Here is a 12,914-nt window from a genome sequence, read left to right as displayed (position 1 = left end):
TGTCTCTGGTGATCTCTGATCTCCTTATGAACTGTTTCTTACACCTCAAGGTGTGTGGGGTCCCTGATGTACAGGAAGACAGGAGTTCAGTATGTAACAATTCCCTCGCTCAGGATAGGAATAGGGCTTCTCCCCATGTGAGAGCTTTGATGTTTGTGAAGTTCTGATTTTTCTATGAAACTTTTACCGCACTCAGGAAAGAAATACAGTATTTTTGCCCATGTGAGTCCTTTGATGTTTGACAAGTACTGTTTTTCGTACAAAACATTTCCCATACTTGGAACAGGAGTATGGCTTTTCCCCTGTGTGATACATCTGATGTGTGACAAGTTCTGATTTTCGTACAAAACCTTTCCCACACCTAGGACAGGAATGCAGCTTCTCACCTGTGTGCAATCTCTGATGAATATTAAGGCTGGACTTATCTGAAAAACATTTCCCACACTCAGGACAGGAATATGGCTTCTCACCTGTGTGAGATCTCTGATGAATTTTAAGATTGGACTTCTGTGAAAAACATTTCCCACACTCAGGACAGGAATACGGCTTCTCTCCTGTGTGAGATCTTTCATGCACCTTAAGTTTGGAGTGAACACGAAAACACTTCCCGCAGTCAGAACAGATATATGGCTTCTCCCCTATGTGACATCTCTGATGTGTGACAAGTTCTGATTTTTGAACAAAACATTTCCCACACTCAGGACAAGAAAACAGCTTCTTGCTCATGTGAGACCTGTGATGCAAGGAGATGGGAGTTCTTTAAAAAACATTTTCCACACTCAGGGCAGGTACACGGCTTCTCCACCTTGTGAGATCTCTGATGTTTGGAAAGATTGGACTTCACTGAAAAACATTTCCCGCACTCAGGACAAGAATGTGGCTTCTCACCTGTGTGAAACCTCTGATGTATTTGAAGATAGGTCTTATGTGAAAAACATTTCTCGCACTCAGAGCAAGAATACGGTTTTTCCCCCATGTGAGTTCTCTGATGTCTGCAAAGATGAAACTTCTGTGAAAAACATTTCCCGCACCCAGGACAGGAAAACGGCTTCTCCCCTGTGTGAGATCTTGTATACGCATTAAGATTGAATTTAGACTGTAAACACTTCCCGCACTCAGTACAGGTAAACCTCTTATCTGTTGGAAGGACGGCACCGTCCCTCACAGTCTGAGGTTCCTCAGGATAAGAGGAATACGATGGTCCGGCACCGTCCCTCACAGTCTGAGGTTCCTCAGGATAAGAGGAATACGATGGTCCCGCACCGTCCCTCACAGTCTGAGGTTCCTCAGGATAAGAGGAATACGATGGTCCGGCACCGTCCCTCACAGTCTGAGGTTCCTCAGGATAAGAGGAATACGATGGTCCGGCACTGTCCCTCACAGTCTGAGGTTCCTCAGGATAAGAGGAATACGATGGTCCATCTACACTGTGTGATGCCGGATGGACATTAGAGGTAGCCAGGTTTTTTCCTGGACTATACTGTGTGATGTCCTCATCTTCTACTTTACAATCTGGAGACAAAGTGAGACAATCCTCTGAGGTTTTCCTCATCTCCCGTCCATGTACTAAAATAGAAATACAAAGATTATTACTAGACATCAGCAGATTGGTTCCTCTAAACCAGGACTCCGCCCACATCAGGCAGCTTTGTCTCTGAGGATCTTACAATTCCCCCCCTCAAGGTAACTAGTAAATGGGTCCTCTGATCTCCTACCAGTTCATTTCTTTGTTCATGGACCTTAGTCAGAGAGTGAGGAAACAACGAGAACTGTCTTTTATAGGAGTGACAGTGATGAGGGAATTATAGGACGAGTGTCCCCTCCCCCTCTATCACCCATTGCCATCTTCCCAACACAAGAAGTCCTGCACTTCCTTATTTAGTCCATGAATTAGTCATGAATAACAGCGGGGCTGAGCCCCACCAGAGGTCAGAGAGTGAGGATGGGGAGAGAACAACCAAGATGAAGACTGGACTGATCCTGAAGACCACCATCATTGGGTTATTGACTCCTCCCTTATTATCACTGTAATATAAATGTAAGTAGCACTGCCCCCTAGAGGACTGCTGAGAATTACACTATCTGGATTACCCTGGGTTACCCTTGGCAACTGACAGCAGATAAACAGCAATAAAAGTTCTTGGCTCAGTCAATAATCAATCCAGGGGATGTTGTTTTTGTTTTTATTGAGAACTTGTATAGGAGAAGGGATGAGTGAGATACTCCAACTACTACTAACTATTTACAGTCTTGAGGACAGCTAACTGTGGAATGCGGCAAGGCCGCTGCTTCACTTTGCCACTGAAGTGAAGATGCTTTAAATGTTCCTGCTTGAATATTATCTACAGGGTTCTAAACTTGGCACCCCCTTTACTCTCACTGCCTGTGTGCTGACACCCGTCCGCTGACTCTAGCCTCTGGAGTGGTCCCCTTCCTAAAAGACCCCCGGGAAAGTTCCTCGGTACTCACGGACACTGTTTTTCCAGAGTCACCGTTGCTGCCAAACTCCACCAGTCAGCTTACACTGGACCTCTAGGTTAGGCCAAACTTTCTGGTTCATCAGGCCGACTGCTCACTAAATTATCAACATGTAAAACTCTGCAAAATACCTATTGCTATTAATACCCAGGGCAGTGTACAGAGGTCAGTAGTATGTTGAGCAGTGCACAGAGGTCAGTAGGATGTAGAGCAGTGTACAGAGGTCAGTAGTATGTATGGTAGTGTACAGAGGTCAGTAGGATGTAGGGCAGTGCACAGAGGTCAGTAGTATGTAGGGCAGTGTACAGAGGTCAGTAGGATGTATGGTAGTGTACAGAGGTCAGTAGGATGTAGGGCAGTGTACAGAGGTCAGTAGTATGTAGGGCAGTGTACAGAGGTCAGTAGTATGTAGGGTAGTGTACAGAGGTCAGTAGTATGTAGGGCAGTGTACAGAGGTCAGTAGTATGTAGGGCAGTGTACAGAGGTCAGTAGTATGTAGAGCAGTGTACAGAGGTCAGTAGTATGTAGAGCAGTGTACAGAGGTCAGTAGTATGTAGGGTAGTGTACAGAGGTCAGTAGTATGTAGGGCAGTGTACAGAGGTCAGTAGTATGTAGGGCAGTGTACAGAGATCAGTAGTATGTAGGGCAGTGTACAGAGGTCAGTAGTATGTAGGGCAGTGTACAGAGGTCAGTAGTATGTAGGGCAGTGTACAGAGGTCAGTAGTATGTATGGTAGTGTACTGAGGTCAGTAGTATGTAGAGCAGTGTACAGAGGTCAGTAGTATGTAGAGCAGTGTACAGAGGTCAGTAGGATGTAGGGCAGTGTACAGAGGTCAGTAGTATGTAGGGCAGTGTACAGAGGTCAGTAGTATGTAGGGCAGTGTACAGAGATCAGTAGTATGTAGGGCAGTGTACAGAGGTCAGTAGTATGTAGGGCAGTGTACAGAGATCAGTAGGATGTAGGGCAGTGTACAGAGGTCAGTAGTATGTAGGGCAGTGTACAGAGGTCAGTAGTATGTATGGTAGTGTACTGAGGTCAGTAGTATGTAGAGCAGTGTACAGAGGTCAGTAGTATGTAGAGCAGTGTACAGAGGTCAGTAGGATGTAGGGCAGTGTACAGAGGTCAGTAGGATGTAGGGCAGTGTACAGAGATCAGTAGTATGTAGCAGAGGTGGGGGACTTGAGTCACATGACTTGACTTAAGTCAGACTTAAGTCACCAGTTTGAGGACTTGAGACTTGCTTGACTAAAATTAATAAAAGACTCGACTTGACTTTGACTTGGTATTCATGACTTGAGACTTGACTTGGACTTGAGACATATGACTCGAAATGACTTTACTTTTTTAAGTTATTAAATATTTGCATTTTCTCAAGATGTGGTAAAGCAAAATGAATGTGCCTGTTATGTTTCTGACACCACAGTCACTTAAAACACCTCAGTGTGTTCTGATTTTTAGGACACTGGCTGTTTAACAATGGAAATACTTAACATGTTTTTAGTGACTGTGGTGTTGAAACATGACCGGACGAAGGAATTTGAGCTGTTTGGGCAGTCAAAGTGTTTCTTTAATATGCCAAGAAAAAACACTAAGCAGTTTTGTTAATGTTGAAAATAAAAAAAAACCTTTCCTGACCACTGACTTTTAACTGATTTAAAGGTGAAAATTGGGGTAGATCAGTATTTTGACTTGATTTGTGACTTGACCAAAATAAATGACTTGACATGACTTGCTTGACTTCTAGCAGGGACTCGGCTTGACTTGCTTGCTTTTCGCCACAGTAACTTGGGACTTGCTTAAGACTTGAAGGTTAAGACTTGAGACTTGCTTGCGACTTGCACATGTGTGACCTACTCCCATGTCTGGTATGTAGGGTAGTGTACAGAGGTCAGTAGTATGTAGGGCAGTGTACAGAGGTCAGTAGGATGTAGGGCAGTGTACAGAGATCAGTAGTATGTAGGACAGTGTACAGAGGTCAGTAGGATGTAGGGCAGTGTACAGAGATCAGTAGTATGTAGGACAGTGTACAGAGGTCAGTAGTATGTATGGTAGTGTACAGAGATCAGTAGTATGTGGGGCAGTGTACAGAGGTCAGAAGGATGTAGGGTAGTGTACAGAGGTCAGTAGGATGTAGGGCAGTGTACAGAGGTCAGTAGGATGTAGAGCCGTATACAGAGGTCAGTAGTATGTATGGTAGTGTACAGAGGTCAGTAGGATGTAGGGCAGTGTACAGAGGTCAGTAGGATGTAGAGCAGTGTACAGAGGTCAGTAGGATGTAGGGCAGTGTACAGAGGTCAGTAGTATGTAGAGCAGTGTACAGAGGTCAGTAGTATGTATGGTAGTGTACAGAGGTCAGTAGTATGTAGGGTAGTGTACAGAGGTCAATAGTATGTTGAGCAGTGTACAGAGGTCAGTAGTATGTAGGGCAGTGTACAGAGGTCAGTAGTATGTAGGGCAGTGTACAGAGGTCAGTAGGATGTAGGGCCGTGTACAGAGGTCAATAGTATGTAGGGCCGTGTACAGAGGTCAGTAGTATGTAGGGCAGTGTACAGAGGTCAGTAGGATGTAGGGCAATGTACAGAGGTCAGTAGTATGTAGGGCCGTGTACAGAGGTCAGTATGCAATGGTTGCCCTGACCCTACAAGTCTCGTGACCCCTCTGACACCCTGGGTTCAGACATTTTCTACTGTACCCCCTAGTTGCCTTGGCCCTACAAGTCTCCCGACCCCTCTGACACCCTGAGTTCAGACTTTTCTTACTGTACCTCTGTTGTGTTTTACGTTCGAGAATATTATTCCGAACGAAGTATAACGAGTTCTTTTTAATCGATTCATTTTTTTTAACAGCATATACCAATCATAGTGAATACAGACTACAGTAGGGAATATATATATTTATTCATAAGACATGTATTCACAATAAATAGTTACATATGGGTGACAAAAAAATATAATCTCACATAAAATACAAACTTAATGATAACGCTAATTGAATCAGTTTGGCTCAGCAATACAAATCAAAGGACAGGATTACTTTTTCGCAGAAGGAGTAAAAACCATATATCAAGAGTTCTATATATCAGACAAAGTTGTCTGTGAATTGCGTAGCCAACAGTCACTTCACTGCAGTTGGAGTGAGAACAGACTATGCAAAACGTGAGACTAATTCGCTAATATAGCGCTAAACCAAGAATGGAAAAATTTTATAAAAACAAAAATAATGTTTAGAGAAAAATCTACAATGGTTGTTACAACTGGGAAGGTAATCTAAATATCCTGAGCATACGATTATAGCATACAAGGAAACAAAAATCAAAGAATCAATAATGCATAATTACCATTCCAAAATGGCTACTGGCTCAAAATGATCGTTTACGACAGTCCTAAAATGGCTGCCTTTCCCAAAATGGTGGCTGGTTAGGGAGGAGCTTGCGTCCTTAAAGTTTTTCAGAGTTTCAGGTGTAGAATGAAGGTGAAGTAAGATGGAGTATGATGAGTGTGTATGGGTGGATGTGTGTGTCTCTTGTGTGTGTCTCGTCTGGGTTCCTTTATATATTGTATAGGACAAAAAGGCTATAAAAATTACAATAAACCGAACACAGAAGGTGGAACTTCTTCCCATTGGTTGGGGCTAAATAACCATTAACTGGATGAGTAATTATGCAATACCTCTACTAACCACCATGTCAGGGAGCAAAAATCTTTGATAGAAGTTATTACATTCATTTATAGTAATAAAAAAATGAGAATCTGTCCATATTCTCATGGTGCCGGCATGGCCATCTGATATTTCTGTAATATCTCTTTGAAAGGTTCAGTTCTGTTTAATGAGCATACATATTAATGTATATATATCTTAATTAAGAATACGTGACTTACTTATAGATTATCTAAATTAATACACAATAACCTGGGATTATAATTGTTTGACACATGTGATGTATTCAATCAGAAGGTTATCTACTAGAGAATTATTATGTTAGTAAATAATATAATCATGACATGGTCTGGGATCTACAATATGAAATAATCTAATTTAATCATCAGCTACTATCTAACTGATATAATATAATCTTCAATGGAGGATTGTCCATATAGCCATCATTTCCACATCCCCTCTTGGTATATGATGGAACAAGGAGGTTGTAGATGATTATGATTATATTAAATTCATTTAAAAATACAGATGGAATAGGTCTAAGTTAATTACCAGAAAATGAACCAAAAACTCTCTTCCCATGGCTCCTCTGTTGTTTATTTTTCCATAGGTGAAACAATGATGTGTTAGTTAGGCAATCCATGATAGAGCTGTCCTTGGGGAACCTGTTAGGATCTGCTATTGTATGGAAAATAACTCATGGCCAGGACACAATGTTTTATGGCTTCTTCAAATATATTCTCTTTTCAAGACCATAGAATATAGTCGTTATCTCCAGGGTTAGTCAACAACGGCTTACCACTTTTCAACAACGAACAATGGAAACTACAAACCGGAGTCTCTTATTGAGTTTCTAGTGAAGGCCATGAATTGAACTTTGTCTCTGGGGTCATGCAGTTCATAATTCTTCACATGCAATATGAAAAATATGCCTATTACCATTACCATAGTCCTGACAACCCCCTACCCTAAACATTGGTATTTTTAGATATTTATTGCTGGCTGGACTATATATAATCTCTGTGCGCCAATATCTCCTTCCTCCATTATCAGATACACAGGATCTCCATCTTCCCTACTAACAGATTGGCGATCTGCCTTGTTTACATTGGCAGACAACTGTTCTGCCTCTCTCGGGAATGATTGCCGGGTACCAACGGACACCGCATCCGCCGGACCCACTGATTGGCTCCTGCTGTGTCCAGCGGAAGATGGACGCCAGTGGCGCGTGTGCACACCCCAAACTTGGAAAAGCAGATGACTTACAGGTATGTGATTCTGTGCTGAACGGCCGCCCTACCGCAGTACATGTATGTGGGGTGGTCAAAGAAAAAAGTCTCCCTGATAAAGGGACTATGACCTGGCGGATTACATGCGGAACTCCTGGGCCTAGCTGAGGACATTTAGGGCCTCCTGTGCCCAGCTGACATTTAGGGCCTCCTGTGCCCAGCTGAGGACATTTAGGGCCTCCTGTGCCCAGCTGAGGACATTTAGGGCCTCCTATGCCCAGCTTAGGACATTTAGGACCTCCTGTGCCCAGCTCAGGACATTTAGGGCCTCCTGTGCCCAGCTCAGGACATTTAGGGTCTCCTGTGCCCAGCTGAGGACATTTAGGGCCTCCTGTGCCCAGCTGAGGACATTTAGGGCCTCCTGTGCCCAGCTGAGGACATTTAGGGCCTTAAGATTGAAGATGTGGTGGATGTCTCCTTTTGGTTTGGGAACTGTGATAAGAGTAGAACTCCTGGAACTCTTCTGGCCCCCAGACCCAGAAATGCAGATGACGTACAGGTACATGATTCTGTCCAGAACGGCCGCCCTGCCGCAGTACATGTACGTGAACATGAAAACGGAGCCTCTAATATAAGTGTTAATTCTTTTACGTTTGAAACATACATAAGGAGTGAAACATTTCCCGAACTCTGAACATGAAATAGGATGCTCGCCCGTATGAACTTTCTGGTTTCTACGAAATAAACCTTTGCTTGGAAAACATTTCCTACACTCGTAACATTAAAAAGGGGGCTAATCTGTGTGTAAGTAGGTGTTCTTTCTAAGTGAAATATTTCCCACACTCTGCACAAGATTAGAGACACTCGCCTCTATGAACTTTCTGGTGTATAACAGGTAACCGTTTGAGCGCAAAACCATTCCCGCACTCGGAACATGAACAGGGAGGCTCACCTGTGTGTATACTCTAAAGGCTAAGAAGGTTTCCTTTACTATTAAAACATTTCCCACACTCTGAACATTAACAGGGAAGCTCTCCCCTGTGGATTCTCTGATGGCGAAGAAGGTTTCCTTTACGATTAAAACGTTTCCCGCACTCTGAACATGAATAGGGAAGCTCACCTGTGTGTATTCTCTGATGGCTAAGAAGGGTTCCTTTCTCATTGAAACATTTCCCGCACACTGGACATGAATAGAGACAATCACCTGTGTGTATTTTCTGATGCCTAAGCAGGTTTCCTTTATCATTAAAACATTTCCCACACTCTAAACACGAATAGGGAGACTCACCTGTGTGTATTTTCTGATGGCTAAGAAGGCTTCCTTTCTGAATGAAACATTTCCCGCACTCTGAACATGAATAGGGAAGGTAATCTGTGTGTATTCTCTGATGTCTTACAAGAGTTGCTTTATGATTAAAACATTTCCCGCACTCTGAACATAAATAAGGACGTTCCCTTGTGTGAGTTTTCTGGTGCCTAAGAAGGCATCTTTTTTGACTAAAACATTTCCCGCACTCTGAGCATGACAATGAATTCTCTCCTGTATGAACCCCTTTATGGTTTAAGGAAGATTCCCTGAGATGAGATGGTTTCCCGCACCCGTCGGCACTGTCAGATATTAGAGGACTATGTGAAGTATCAGGAGATTCCAATGATCTCCTCCAATGGTGAGGTCTGTCATGTATATTATGAGGAACGGGATTTACTTCTGGAGAAGATGCCATGTCATTATCTTCTGTAGTCACATCTTCCTCCGATGTCCTTCTATTCCCAACACAGAGTCCGTCTGTCAGAAGACAAGAAAAATTACCAAGAGTTTTCCACACTCATATACACTGCTCAACACTTTATAATCAGAGTATAGCATCAAGTCAGAGAAACTCCTGGGATATTCATCTGCTCAGTGAAGTAGCAGAGGGGGTTGTTATTCAGTTTCAGCTGGACAGGGCCGTAGAACATCAGCAGGACCGGTATCTGCTCCTTTGTGCAAGGAGGACCAGGATGAGCTCTGCCAGAGCCCTACAAAATGACCTCCAGCAGGACACTGGTGTGAATGTCTCTGACCAAACAATCAGAAACAGACTTTATGAGGGTGGCCTGAGGGCCCGACGTCCTCTAGTGGGCGCTGTGCTCACTGCCCGGCACTGTGGAGCTCGATTGGCATTTGCCGTTGAACACCAGAATTGGCAGCTCCACCACTGGCACCCTGTGCTTTTCACAGATGAGAGCAGGGTCACCCTGAGCACATGTGACAGACGTGAAAGGGTCTGGAGAAGCTGTGGAGAACATTATGCTGCCTTTAACATCGTTCAGCATGACCGGTTGGGTGGTGGGTCAGTGATGGTCTGGGGGAGGCGTATCCATGGAGGGACACACAGACCTCTACAGGCTAGACAATGGCACCCTGACTGCCATTAGGTATTGGGATGAAATCCTTGGACCCATTGTCAGACCCTATGCTGGTGCAGTGGGTCCTGGGTTCCTCCTGGTGCTCCACAATGCTCGGCCTCAAGTGGGAACAGAATTCAGCCAGTTCCTGGAGGATGAAGGAATTGATACGATTGAATGGCCCCCATGCGCGCCTGACCTGAATCCAATAGAACACCTCTGGGATATTCTGTTTCAGTTCATCAGATGCCTCCAGGTTGCACCTCAGTCTGTTCAGGAGCTCAGTGATGCCCTGGTCCAGATCTGGGAGCAAATACCCAAGGACACCATCCGTCGTCTCATTAGGAGCATGTCCCGACGTTGTCAGGCATGCATACAAGCAGGTGGGGGCCATACACACTACTGAGGACCATTCTGAGGTCCTGCAATGACATTTCACCAAAATGGACTCTCCTGCTGCATCATTTTTTCACTTTGATTTTCGAGGTGTCTTTGAGTTCAGCCCTCTGTAGGGTGATAATTTTCATTTCCATCAAATGATGTGGCATCCTTTCCTTCCTAACACATTACCCAGTCCATACCAGTATAGATCCTAGCACATTACCCAGTCCATACCAGTATAGATCCTCACACATCACCCAGTCCATACCAGTATAGATCATAACACATTACCCAGTCCATACCAGTATAGATCCTAACACATTACCCAGTCCATACCAGTATAGATCCTAACACATTACCCAGTCCATACCAGTATAGATCCTAACACATTACCCAGTCCATACCAGTATAGATCCTAACACGTTACCCAGTCCATACCAGTATAGATCCTAACACGTTACCCAGTCCATACCAGTATAGATCCTAACACGTTACCCAGTCCATACCAGTATAGATCCTAACACATTACCCAGTCCATACCAGTATAGATCCTAACACATTTCCCAGTCTATACCAGTATAGATCCCAACACATTACCCAGTCCATACCAGTATAGATCCTAACACATTACCCAGTCCATACCAGTATAAATATCCAGCATGATATTTTCCCCCATTGAGATCTGATGTGTTTTCAAAGTGTTCCTTTCATTCTTTGGAGCAGTGTATGGGGGTCGAGCATTTCAAAGTGTAAAAGAGATCTGTGGTGGAACTGGGTGCAATCACAACACCAAACTATGACAACTAACCAGATCAATGATACCCCCCAACCAAACATCACTAAGTAAGCTTTAACCCATTCTTGTATAATTACCCGAGCTGATATCTGGAGAAGGTTCTTCCTCTTTATCTGCGTCCATCATCCCAACCTCCTCTGTAAAATGCTGATCACCCCTCACATACGTCTTTTCCTTTATAACCTCAATTTGTACATTTATCAGATCTTCATCCTAAACCAACAAAATGGCAGAAATAATATTAAATACAAAAAAAGTAATAATAAAAGAATGATATCTCTCAGGGCTTGGGATCACTTTCCTACATTCTCATCTACCTGATGATGGTGGGGGATGGTGTGATCTTCCTGTGTGAAATCCCAGGAATACAGAGGACGGGGACATCTCTCTGGTGGGTTTCTGTAACTGGATGACTCCACCATGGTGTCCTGGTACTGCTTTCTGTGATCTTTTGGAAACTCTGCCTCCTCCATTACAAAATCCTCATCATCCTCCTTTTTTATTTCTTCTTTAATGTTAACTTGTGTGGAATCCTGGGAATACAGAGGACGGGGACATCTCTCTGGTGGGTTCCCATTACTGGATCCATCTGTAGGAAACACACAGACTGACTGAATACATTGTTTCTATGTGTTTATCAGATGATGGGGGATCTAGGTGGATCCTCCGTACTGCTCTCTCCTTTACAATAAAGTCTCCTCTTACCCGGTGATGTGAGGGGCGGCTGATTCTCCATCATGATGTCTTTGTAGAAGTGGGTTTACAGATCCTCAAACATCAATCCATATACCCAAACAGTTTTTGTATTTAGTGGCCATCACTCACCTGTGCTGATGTCTGGAGAAGATTCCTCCTCTTTAACTTTGTCCATCATCCCAACCTCTTCCCTGAACTGCTGATCCTCCCTCACATACGTCTCTTCTTCCTCTTTAACCTCATCTTTTATATCTATCAGATTTTTATTCTAAACAAACAAAATAGCAGGGAATGGTTTCTTTAAAATGTGAGCACAAATAACCTTATACCTAAAAGTGGAATATATTTTCATACAGTCAGATCACTTTTACGATCTTGACTTCAATCTTCATCTACCTGATGATGGTGAGGGATGGTGTGACCTTCCTGTGTGGAATCCCGGGAATACAGAGGATGGGGACATCTCTCTGGTGGGTTCCCATTACTGGATCCATCTGTAGGAAACACACACACTGACTGAATACATTGTTTCTATGTGTTTGTCAGATGATGGGGGATCTAGGTGGAGCCTCCGTACTGCTCTCTCCTTTACAATAAAGTCTCCTCTTACCCGGTGATGTGAGGGGCGGCTGATTCTCCATCATGACGTCCTTGTAGAGATCATTGTGTCCTTCTAAATACTCCCACTCCTCCATGGAGAAATAGACAGTGACATCCTGACACCTTATAGGAACCTGACACACACAATGATACAGTCACCATCCAGACACATCCCTTGTCTGTTACTGGATAATGTCCCAGAATTCCCAGCACCGCTCACCTCTCCTGTCAGCAGCTCCATCATCTTCTTGGTGACTTCTAGAATCTTCTGCATGTTGTGTCTCTCTGGTTTTAGGGAGTCACATGGAGGCACTGTGATGGTCGTATGATCACCTGACTTCAGAAGAGGAAATCTCTGTATTGAGGAACCAATAAGAATATCATGTTAGAATCCCAGAATCCTCCTCACCTCTCAGGTCAGGTCTGTGTTTTATTAATAGAGATAAGAGTGATGTCATGTGACCTCCCAGAATCCTCCTCACCTCTCCGGTCAGCAGGTAGATGATCTCCAGAGTGAGGTTTAGTATCTTCTCAGTCATGTGACTCCGGTCCTCCTCTGTCCTCATTTGTGCCATCTGAAGGTTTCCCTGTAGACAGATAATATTGATAACGGAGAATTATCTGGATTGGTATTGGCTGTACAATAATATGATGAGGATATCAGGAGGTAATATGAAGGTCACTATTT

At 43.7% G+C, this 12,914-nt stretch overlaps 4 protein-coding genes across 4 annotated transcripts in view; 1 reads left to right on the top strand and 3 right to left on the bottom strand.

Annotated features, from left to right (window-relative positions):
* Positions 1 to 12,914, top strand: part of LOC309550230 (uncharacterized protein) — a gene marked incomplete at its 5' end in the record, with an annotated part of 1,091,635 nt that overhangs the window by 692,008 nt on the left and 386,713 nt on the right. The gene's annotated exons all lie outside the window — the stretch shown is intronic.
* The window catches only part of LOC309548745 (uncharacterized protein), a gene marked incomplete at both ends in the record, with an annotated part of 197,458 nt that overhangs the window by 183,678 nt on the left and 866 nt on the right, over positions 1 to 12,914 (bottom strand). Inside the window, one exon of the mRNA XM_082248695.1 lies at positions 12,709 to 12,813. Within this exon, the coding sequence (XP_082104821.1) occupies positions 12,709 to 12,813 (105 nt within the window). The remainder of the gene's footprint in view (positions 1 to 12,708; positions 12,814 to 12,914) is intronic.
* On the bottom strand, positions 130 to 976 carry LOC309548747 (uncharacterized protein; the record flags this gene model as incomplete). The annotated part of the gene is made up of 2 exons (XM_082248697.1): positions 130 to 668; positions 889 to 976. The coding sequence occupies 2 exons, from the start codon at positions 974 to 976 to the stop codon at positions 193 to 195; spliced, it is 564 nt and encodes a 187-aa protein (XP_082104823.1). The 3' UTR covers positions 130 to 192.
* LOC309548746 (uncharacterized protein) lies at positions 8,385 to 11,708 on the bottom strand (the record flags this gene model as incomplete). The annotated part of the gene is made up of 2 exons (XM_082248696.1): positions 8,385 to 8,973; positions 11,695 to 11,708. 2 exons carry the CDS (start codon positions 11,706 to 11,708, stop codon positions 8,385 to 8,387), a joined length of 603 nt encoding a protein of 200 aa, XP_082104822.1.

The sequence above is a fragment of the Pelophylax lessonae genome (genome assembly GCF_965119305.1).
Source record: "Pelophylax lessonae genome assembly, chromosome: 3".
Taxonomy (NCBI): Eukaryota; Metazoa; Chordata; class Amphibia; order Anura; family Ranidae; genus Pelophylax; species Pelophylax lessonae.
This window is presented reverse-complemented; position numbering and strand designations above follow the sequence as displayed.